Source organism: Scyliorhinus canicula, chromosome 31 (genome assembly GCF_902713615.1).
Source record: "Scyliorhinus canicula chromosome 31, sScyCan1.1, whole genome shotgun sequence".
Classification (NCBI taxonomy): Eukaryota; Metazoa; Chordata; class Chondrichthyes; order Carcharhiniformes; family Scyliorhinidae; genus Scyliorhinus; species Scyliorhinus canicula.
In genome coordinates, this window is record NC_052176.1 from 2,427,457 (window position 1) to 2,438,523 (window position 11,067).

Genomic DNA, 11,067 nt, shown 5'->3' on the forward strand with positions numbered 1-11,067 from the left:
GGCAATGGGCTCCTTAAACCGGGGAAAGCAGTAGAGGGTTCGGTGTGCCGAACGGCGGGAGCTGATGGCTCGAGGTGCAGAGTCGCATCGGGTGGGTGTGATTGCCGGCGTTGTGATTTCGCCCAGGATTTCAGAAGGGTCTCGTTAGACTCGGAAGAGCATTAAAAGTGATTTGTTATCTCCTGCACCCTGTGATGATTTGATCGCTTAAACCCACACTCCTAATCATTTGCTACCGACGTTGATTTGATTATAAATGCAATCCAAGCTGGCGTTGTTATCGCTGGAAGGTGTGCATTTTATTTCCCCCCCCCCAAATTCCCCCCCCCTCCTGACTCAGTTCCCGGGGAAACGGGCACAGTAATTGCGCTCGATCATTGAGTTTTCGCCAAAGGGCTTTCCCCATTTCTGTCACGTTCCTTTCCCTGAAAATGCCCAACCCTGTCCTTGCCGACACAAATCAGTGTTGGACTTTGTCCAGATCAAAACTGGAATACTGCGAGCAGATTCTGCCTCCATATTTGAAGAAGGCTATACGTGCACTGGAGGAGGTACCGAGAACGTTCAGTAGATTGTGTCCTTCCCCCCCCCCCCCCCCCCCCGGCCTCGGCCTCCACATTCTCCCCGTGTCTGCGTGGGTTTCCTCCGGGTGCTCCGGTTTCCTCCCACAGTCCAAAGGTGTGCAGGTTAGGGTGGATTGGCCGCGCTAAATTGCGCATTAATGTCCAGGGATGGGCAGGTTAGATTCTGGGTTACAGGAATAGGGCGGGGTGGAGTGTAAATGGGTAGAGTGCTCGTTCGAAGGGCCGGCGCAGACCTCGATGGGCCGAATGGCCTCCTTCTGCACTGTCGGGATTCAATGATTCTGTGAACCGTGGCGAGTTTTTGCGGTGCATCTTGTAGACGGGACACACGGCTGCCACTGTGCGTCGGTGGGGGAGGGAGTGAATGTTTGTGGGTGGGGGAGCAATCAAGCGGGGCTGGATGAAGGTCTGACTTTACTCAAAGGGTTGTTAACTTTTGGAGTTCTCTACCCCAGAGGGATGCTCCGTTGTTGAGTGCAAACGAGGCCGGGGTAGGAGGATCTTTGGTGTCTCAGGGAATTAAAGTCACAGGATGTGGAGAGTGCAGCCAAGTCCTGAAACAGCCACATTGGCGCTGAATGGTGGAGCAGTCTCGAGGGGCCGAATGGCCTACTCCTGCTGCGGTCTTGCGGGAGAGGCCAAGTGTCCCGAATGATCTGAGCCCCGACACTGAGTGGGAGCGGAGCGCGACGCTGCCGAGCTTTGCTTCTTGCCCTGCCGGGGAAGCGCCGCGCGCCGCGTTGTCCAGTCTGGGTTACAGGACGGTGACGAGAAACAGTCTCTGTCTCTCCCAGGCCCAACACCGCAAAAGCCGTGTTTGCCATTGCAAGGTTACGCAGCGTGCGATGGAACAAAGACCGAAAACTCTGGGGGTACAGAACAGCTCTGTGGAGAGGGAGGGATAGAGTCCCCGTGTTTCGAGTCTGATGGGAGGCTGCAGACCTGAAGAGTTAACTCTGTTCCCTTCCAAGTCTGGAGAGTTTCCCATCATTTTCCGTTATTTTAGAGTCCGACATCCGCGGCATTTTACTCGTGCGGTATTAATCTGTGGCGGGCTGCTGCGTGCAAGTGATGCTCTTTAAATGTGACCTGTTGAGGATTGACGAAGGCGGGGGAAGGGTGTCTCGTCTCTTCTGGCTTCCCCGACAAAATTTTTTTTTAAAACCCCCACGTTTGTGACTTGCAGGCTTCCTGTCCGATTGGTCTTCCTCGCTGTGAGCTTGCTGTTTCTGACGGTCAACCTGACCTGTGCCTTGCTCGTGAAGATCCAGCACGCGGAGACCAAAAACGTTGTCCTGGTCCGGGTGATCATCAACGACTCGCTGTTTGTCGTCTGCGCCATCACTCTGGCGGCCTGCCTCTACGTCATTGCTAAAACCTCGCCCTCGACCAGTATCTACCTGGAATCCAAGGTAACGCAGCCGTGGCTGGCGGGTTCATGAAATGTTTTCAAGGTAACGATCGATAGTTTTTTTTTGTTCGAAGAATAAAGGGTTCGGACGGGAAAGTGGAGCCGAGTCCACAAAAGATCAGCCATGGTCTCATTGAATGGCGGAGCAGGCTCGAAGGGTGGCCTGCTCCTTGTTCTTGTGACCCCCCCCCCCCCCTATGGCGGGGTGTTCTCACTTGGGGGTGGCGATGTCTGTGGGTGTGGGGGGTGGGGCGCTCAAACCCGATTTGAGATCGGGGCACCCTTTCGAAACGGCGCCCCAATCTCTTGAGGAACCAGCCTCGCCGGCGGGGTCACCTCCCTGCTGCAGAACAAATTTCCAATTGTAGGCTAGACGGGAGGGGGGGGCAACTCCCCAAGACCCAAAATAAGCGACAAGTGTGGGTGAATCCAGCTCTGGAACTCGCCCAAAAAACCCAGTGGAAAACGCCCCGCCCAAAATGACACTGGGTGAATCTCGCCCATTATCTCTGTCTCTCCACGGATGGTGCCAGACCTGCTGAGCTGTTCCAGCATATCCTGTTTCTGTGCAAGACCCACCCTTTGCCTGCCTCAGTGCAGTAATTTGAAACCTCTGCGTAGTTTCCTGATCAGAAATGTGTGAAGGATAGGGTGGACAGACGGATTACACTTTTTGTCATGGGCGGCAGCGGTGGTTAGCACCCGCTGCCTCACACCGCCAGGGACCCGACGTCCGTCCCGGCCTCGGGTTGCTGTCTTGTGCGCGGAGTCTGCACCTCCTTCCCCCGTGCCTGCGTGGGTTTCCTCCGGGTGCTCCGGTTCCCTCCCACAGCCCAAAGAATGTGCCGGTCTATGCGGGGGTGGGGGGGGCGGGTGAGTGGGGCGGGTGAGTGGGCCTGCTCTTTCGGAGGGTCAGTGCAGAGGGGCCGAATGGCCTCCTCCTGCACTGGAGGGATTTTAATAAACGTTGAGACTTGGCATGTCCAGGGAGAGGTTACTGCTACCCGCCGCTGGTCTCAAAGTTGCCCCTTGATGTCAGTACTTCACAGCCAAATAGCCAGTGGGTTCAAAACTGAAATGTCATTCTCACCAACCCTGGCTGGAGAACTCAAGCTCTTGGCCGGTGGCAGCCGAGGGTGATTGCTTCGCTTTGGGGCTTTGCAATGTAGGCCCCCTGGACCAGCCGTAAACTACCGTCTTTAACCCCAGCAAAGTGTATGCCAGCCTGGCCTGGCAGCTCATCTTCCCGGACGGGAATCTGGATAGAACGACTCTGAATACATTACTTGACGTGTTTGTGGAGGGAAGCTGGGTAAACGAGGGCTGATGTGTCAACTAGGAGTGGCCTGTTCCTGTTCTTAATACGTTCTCTCTCTCGTGTGTGTGTGTGTGTGTGGAACTGAAATAATTTTGTTTATAATCTGACTTTTCCGCTGTTTTCCTCAGGGAACATCGGTGTATCAGACCACAGCTGTGGGAGCGTTGGTAATCCTGCTGTATGCAAGCCGAGCCTGCTATAACCTCGTCGCTGTCATGCGTTTCCCGGACTCCCACGACAGCTTTGATTACGGCTGGTACAATGTCTCTGACCAGGTAACCGTGTGGGATCTGAACGTTTTACATTCCCTCCCGTTAACCGCGTGCCACTCGGCTGTCCACCTTCGTGTCCCAGCTGGTGGTTAAGGGGTTGAGTGGGGTTGAAACACCGGTCCTGAGTGGTGTCTTATTTGTTTGCAATAATGTGAGGGACACTGTACAGCCCCGTGATGAACCAGCCCTGTCGCTGCGTGAGCAGTTGATACAGAAAAAGGAACAAGAGAAGAAACAGATCGCACAGAAAAGACTACCATGCAGTGTGACGCTTCAGTATATATTTTATTCAGAAATTTTTCAATTTGTAACATGCAAAAAGCTCAAGCAGATAGAACATGCAGTGCAGAAGGCGGCCATTCGGCCCATCGAGTCTGCACCGGCCCACTTAAGCCCTCACTTCCACCCTATCCCCCATAACCCAATAATGCCTCCTAACCTTTTTGGTCACTAAGGGCAATTTATCACGGCCAATCCACCTAACCCGCACGTCTTTGGGCTGCGGGAGGAAACCGGAGCGCCCGGAGGAAACCCACGCAGACACGGGGAGAACGTGCAGACTCCGCACAGACAGTGACCCAAGCCGGGAATCGAACGTGGGACCCTGGCGCTATGAAGCAACAGTGCTAACCACTTGTGTTACCGTGCTGCCCCAGATTGAGACTATTTTTATAAAACTACCTCACAACCCAGCCCCATCGTTCCCATATTTATTCAAACGCCCCCCCCCCCATTTGCTGACGACATCAGATCCTTAACGAAGATAATTAACGGCATCCAGTTCCAGTAGAACCCCCTCCTGCGATCCGAATTTCAATTTGAAACATGCAAAAAAACTCAAACAGAGAACATATAGTGCAGAAGGAGGCCATTCGGCCCACCGGCGCCCTTACTTCTTCTTTCAAATGCAGGAGTCCCGACAAATCCCTCCAGCCTCAGGCAGCACCCCCCACTCCCAGTCCGTGCAACAACCGGCTCCGGGTTATCAGAGAAGCCAGGCAACTCTCCAACTCCACCACTTTTCCATTGGCATAAAGGGACGAAAAAGCCCGAATCCCCAAGCAGGAGCCGCCTCATGTGCGATCGTTCACATCATGGCCGCTACGGGAAGTCACCGTTCAGTCCATTAATAACCGAACACCGTTTTATCCGCTGTTACCTCTTGTTCCCAAAATATACCCCTGAACCCGGAGACCCCGCCCTTTCCCCAAGCAACATCCAATTTTAGTAACGCTATAGGTCAAATCCAGTTAATAGTTACCACACAATACCGCTTGGGTGATCAATTCCGGGAAACGTCCCTTCCAGGTTCAGCGAAGGCACAAAGCTGCGTCTTTCGGAGGAAAATCTAAAATCTGCCATGGACTCTTAACTGTTAGGTGGAACAGGCCTCCTTAGCTCTGATCATATGTGGAACTCGCCTGTCTGACTATTGGATGGAGAGCTCGCCTCCTTCCCCAATGTGGGTGCTGGCAGTTATGCTTGTTCAGTCTCTTCATTATCCCTCCCTGTGGATTCGGCTGCCTGCCGCTCTCAAATTCTTCGCTGTTAGAAGTCATCATTTGCATAGCCCCACCGATCTCTGGTGAACAACGTTTCGGATATGGCCATTCGCACCTCAGTGACTCTATAGACGCCTGCTGAACTTGTCGTTGGGCAAACCGCGCCTCGTCATTCCCCTAGGCGCCTGCTAGTCTTGTTACTTGTCCGTCGTTTTGTTCACTGCTAACCGCGTCAATTTCCCAAGTTCCTGACGGTGAGGCTTGAACCCGCAGCCCCGTGACTCTTTGGGTGGGGGGGGGGGGGAATGCGGACAAGTTATTGTTTTCAGGAGATGGGAGAAAATGATCAGTGTTCCGTTTGAGGCGATGTGCAACACTGTTGGAGTGCCACATTCCTCCACAGATCCTATCACTCTTTGGGGCTCGCTGCCAATGCGTGTTTCTGTGTGCGGGGGCGGATGTTTTCCTCGGAAAAATAAAACTTTTTTTTTGTTTCCGTTTCTGAAACAGGCTGACCTGATGTCGAATCTCGGGGACAAAGGTTACCTTGTGTTTGGTTTCATCCTCTTCTTCTGGGAGCTGCTGCCGACGACGCTGCTGGTGTTGTTTTTCCGAGTTCGGAGGCCAGCTCAGGACCTGGTGAGCCGAGTGGAAAGTCTTCTTCTCCTCCTCCTCCCCCCCTTCCTCCCGTGGTGACCTGCGCTCCCGAGGGAGTTCCAAAGTGAGCTGCAGCCGGTCGTCCGCCAACTTTAATTTGACCCCGCCGCCCGCCCGCCGCCTGTCCACAGGGCTGGTACAGAGGAAGAGCTGAACTCACCCCCGCCCGTCCCGGAGGAAGCCCGCCGTGGCTTCACGTTTGCAGAAATAGGCCACTCGGCCCGGCAGCTCCATGCTGGGGATTGATGCTCCTCCAGCGCTCACTTACTTCACCTGCCGCCCCCCCCCCCCTCCTCTCTCTCTCTCTCTCTCCTCCCCCCCCCCCCCCCCCCCCCCCCGTCTGCATTTCCCGCCATTCCTTTCTCCTCCCGACCTGCCAACCTCGGCTGGTTTAGCTCGGTGGGCTAGACCGCTGGTTTGCGATGCCGAACGAGGCCAGCAGCGCGGGTTCAATTCCCGCACCAGAATTCTGAATTCTCCCTCCGCGTACCCGAACAGGCGTCGGAATGTGGCGACTAGCGGCTTTTCACAGTAACTTCGCTGCAGTGTTAACGTCAGCCTACTTGTGACAATGAAGGATATTTATTTATTTACCTTCATCCCCGCCCCGCGCGCGCGCGCACTGCACCCCTGGTCACCTATTTGCACTCATCGTATCTTCGAGCCCTTTGTGCTTTTTATGGATGGGTAAACGGGTTGGCAGCCACTCTGTGCACAGCAACGGGAAATAGCTGAGTCACCGGGTTTCAGCTGACCTGTGGCATCGCTTTTGGGCCAAGGGGTTTGTTTTATTATTTCAATAGGAAGTGGGGCGTCCCTGGGCAAGGCCAACATTTATTGCGCATCCCTAATTGCCCTTGAACTGAGTGACTAATAGAGTCATAGATGTTTACAGCGTGGAAACAGGCCCTTCGGCCCAGCTGGTCCATGCCGCCCCGTTTCTACTGTATCACTAAGTTAGTCCCACTTGCCCGCATTTGGCCCATATCCCTCTATACCCACCCTGCCCATGTAACTGCTTTTTAAAAGACAAAACCATACCCGCCTCTACCACTGCCTCTGGCAGCCCGTTCCAGACCCTCACCACCCTCTGTGTGAACAAATTTCCCCTCTGGTCTCTTTTGTATCTCTCCCCTCTCACCTTTAACCTATGCCCTCTAGTTTTAGACTCCCCTCCCTTTGGGAAAATATGTTGACTATCGACCTCATCTATGCCTCTCATTATTTTTTTATAAGAGGTCTATAAGACTTGCCACACAGTCAAGGAGTCGACCACATTGCCGTGGGTCTGGAGTCCCATGTAGGCCAGATAGGGTAAGCAGGGCAGATTTCCCTTCGCCAAAGTGTAGCCGATGTTTGTTTTTTACGACAATCGATCGTTGTCAGGGTAGACGTTACTGAGCTTTATAATTCCTGATTTTATTAATTGAATTTAAATTCTACCAGCTGCCATGGTGGGGTTCGAACCCATGCCCCAAACCCTCCCTGCAGGGCAGAAGGAGGCCATTCGGCCCATCGAGTCTGCACCGACCCACTTAAGCCCTCACTTCCACCCTATCCCCGTAACTCAATAACCCCTCCAAATCTTCTTGGTCGCTAAGGGCAATTTATCACGGCCAACCCACCAAACAAGCACATCTTTCAGGACTTGTGGGAGGAAACTGGAGCGCCCGGAGGAAGCCCACGCAAACACGGGGAGAACGTGCGGACTCCACACAGACAGTGACCCAAGCCGGGAATCGAACCTGGGACCCCGGCGCTGTGAAGCCACTTGTGCTACCGTGCTGCTTAAACACGGGCCTGTGCCTCTGGATTACTAGCCCGCTGACATTACCATTACGTCGCCGTCGCCCCCTTTTTTCCTTGCAGTAGCGCCGTAGCGATCTGAGTTATTAGCTTGTTGTGTGCGGCACGATTATCAGAACTAAAAACGGAGGAGAGCAAGGCGGCAGAAACGCCGCTGCGCCTTTGCCGTGCACCGTTCGTATATCAGGGTGCATTTTCCGTGCGGCGTTGAGCTTGTTCCTGTAACGACGCAGGTGCACTGGGAGAATTCGGCGCTCCTGTTGGAATCTTTACCATCCGCTTGAACCGAGCGACCAATCCTCTGTTCGTTCGGAGGGATTTTAAAATGGCAATCTGCAGTGACACACCTGGGAAATGTAAGTAGGCGTGCAAGGAGCTGATCCACCTGAGCTGGGCTCTGCGCGCTGGGCAGCGTTTCCCATCCCAATGGTGTGAGCAACGGCAGGAGAGCTGGGCAGCAGGTAGAGTAGCTGGACAGTGCAGTCTGAGCGGAAACGGTGCAGGGGAGGTTGACTCGAACGTGATGGCGGCGGCCCAGGGGAGAGAGAGCCACCGACGACCCTTGAGCGTTATAACGACTGTTGAATTGATTGGAAATTTGAGCTGTGTGGGGATTGCGCCTGGGCATAATTGTTGTGGGCTCTGATACGTTTTGCTATTTTCCCGCAGGCCGGAACCGCTATAATTAATGGCCAGAGCTTTGCTTCCCGCTCGTACTTCTTTGACAACCCCCGTCAGTTTGAAGGTGATGACTCTGCGTGGGCTGTGGGATCACAAAGTGAACACGGCAGGTATACGCTCATCTCTTTGTATTCATTCCTCCTGCTTTTTAGTTTTGTGAAAGGGAAATTCATTCGAGTCCTTTGAGGTTGAACCAAACAGGGTGGATAAAGGGGACCCAGTCGATGTGGTGTAATTGGATTTCCAAAAGACATTTGGAAAGGTGTTGCTTCATATTCTTTCGTGGGACGTGGGCGTCGCTGGCCGGCCCCAGCATTTATTGCCCATCCCGAATTGCCCTTCAGAAGGTGGTGGTGAGCCCCCGCCTTGAACCGCTGCAGCCCGGGTAGTGTAGGTACACCCACATTGCTGTTAGGGAGGGAATTCCAGGATTTGGAAAGTGTCACATAATTTACTGCAGAAGATAGAGTTGGGGGTGATCATGGATTGGCTAATTGACAGGAAACCGAGAGTGGGGAGAAATGGGTCATAGAACAGTACAGCACAGTACAGGCCCTTCAGCCCACGATGTTGTGCCGACCATTTATCCTAATCTAAGATCAACCTAACCTACACCCCTTCAATTTACTGCTGTCCATGGGCCTGTTTAAGAGTCGCTTAATGTCCCTAATGACTCTGACTCCACCACCTCTGCTGGCAGTGCATTCCACACACCCACCACTCTCTGTGTAAAGAATCTACCTCTGACATCTCCCCTATACCTTCCTCCAATCACCTTGAAATTTTATCCCCTCGTGACAGCCATTTCCACCCTGGGGAAAAGTCTCTGGCTATCCTCTCTATCCATGCCTCTCATCACCTTGTACACCTCTATCGAGTCACCTCTCTGCCTCCTTTGCTCCAGTGAGAAAAGCCCCAGCTCCCTCAACCTTTCTTCATAAGACATGCCCTCCAGTCCAGGCAGCATCCTGGTAAATCTCCTCTGCACCCTCTCCAAAGCCTCCACATCCTTCCTATAATGAGGCGACCAGAACTGGACACAATATTCCAAGTGTTGAGGTCTAACCAGGGTTTTATAGAGCTGCAGATGTGCGGCGACCGCCCTTACAGGAAATCCCCCGCACCATGGTGCAGTGGAATGGCACAGGGTCCGTGTCCCCCCCCACCATCGCGCAGTGGAACGGCACAGGGTCCCCCCCCCCCCCCCCCACCATCGCGCAGTGGAACGGCACAGGCCCCCCCCCCACCATTGCACAGTGGAATGGCACAGGGTTCCCCCACCCACCATCGCGCAGTGGAACGGCACAGGGTTCTCCCCCCCCCACCATCGCGCAGTGGAACGGCACAGGCCCCCCCCTCCCCCCCCCACCATGGTGCAGTGGAACGGCACAGGCCCCCCCCCCCCACCATCGCGCAGTGGAATGGCACAGGGTGGAAGTCTTTATGCTCTCTTTTTTAGCAAAAATCGAATAAACAAAAACGAACCGCCCCTTTAAAGTGCAGCTTTTTCATATTATTTTATTCTCGTCAAACAAAAATCAATAAATTAAGCGAAAGTGACCGGGGGTGACGGCCCCTAACGGGGGCGCCGTAACTACAACAAAACATCAAAGGAATCTTGGCGGACTAAAAACCAAAATATCAGTTCCAGGGGTGATGATGCCACCCCCGCGACGCCCACCTGTCACCGAAGGCCTGGCGTTTGTTTCCCTTGTACGTGTTCGAGGTATTTAATTGGCCGGTGCCCTCCGCGTGTGTTATCTTTAACCCTGACGGTACGGTGGCAGCAGCGTCAAAACCCACTCTCTCCCTCTTCCCTTCTCCAGTTTGTCCGGCAGCCTCCAGCGGAACGGCTGGTACGGCACCGAGAGGAGCAACGCTGAGCCGACCTGGTACGAGGGTGTATCCCAAGCAGCCACCGCGCCGTTACTCTTTGCCCGGGACCACGTGCAAGGCACCAACTATTATCACACCTTCTACTCCACTCCGCAGACGTAGAGTTTCGTGGCATTCCATTGGGACACTCCATGGCCCCCCCCCCCCCTGATTCGACGAGCAGCTTGTTTTATTTATTACTATTGTGAACGAATCGTCTTTCGGAGGGAACGGGGACAGCTGATTGAATCTTAAGCTAATTAGCCAAACATGTATGTTGTTTTTTTACCGTGTTTTTAAGCTGACCTCCCAAGAGCCAGGCATCACACCGAGCGCCCTCAACCCCTGGGTGCCCCTGTTCGAAAATACCTTTGTGGAAAGTTGCCGATGGATAGAGGCTGCCGTTGCCAAAGGAAGGACTGAGCTGGTGGACGCTGCCGCAGAGCCGGTTTTCCGCCTGTCCGGCATCCTCGGGTCAGCCAAGTTCTCCCCGCCTATTTGTCTCGAGCTTCCAGCCGGCGTCGTGGGCTGGTGGCTCCCCCTGCGCCCGAGTCAACGGGCTGCGTACGGGAGGTTACAGGTGAATGTGGACGCGGCCACAGCGGCCCCTTCCCTCCCCGGCGTGCAGCGCGACACCCGTCCCCGTCGAAGTCGGCGGAGCCAATTGCCGTGGGGGGGGGGGGGGGGGGGGGGGGCGCCGGCAGAGGCGGTTTCGCGTCCCTGCTCGTGGTGTCCCGATTTCACACCCCAGGCGGCGAGAGATTGCCCCCCCCCCCCCCTGCAGCTCACCTCGGAGTCGATCGTGAACCCGCGGGCAGAATATCGCAACGCCTCAGTTCAATTAGGTTAACTTCACAACGAGTTAAACCATTTTACCTGTGGGTTTTGGTGAAGGGTTGATCGAAAAGAGATTAAAACTACCCGGGACCAAAATGTACCTAACTTGCTGGACCTTGTGTCT

General features: G+C 54.4%; 1 protein-coding gene across 1 annotated transcript; it reads left to right on the plus strand.

The window, feature by feature from the left end:
* The first annotated feature begins 431 nt into the window (after positions 1-431).
* Positions 432-10,790, plus strand: LOC119958817 (integral membrane protein GPR137-like). The gene is made up of 6 exons (XM_038787318.1): positions 432-562; positions 1,693-1,996; positions 3,442-3,588; positions 5,598-5,726; positions 8,220-8,341; positions 10,058-10,790. Exons 1-6 carry the CDS (start codon positions 432-434, stop codon positions 10,227-10,229), a joined length of 1,005 nt encoding a protein of 334 aa, XP_038643246.1. The 3' UTR covers positions 10,230-10,790.
* The last annotated feature ends 277 nt before the right edge of the window (positions 10,791-11,067 follow it).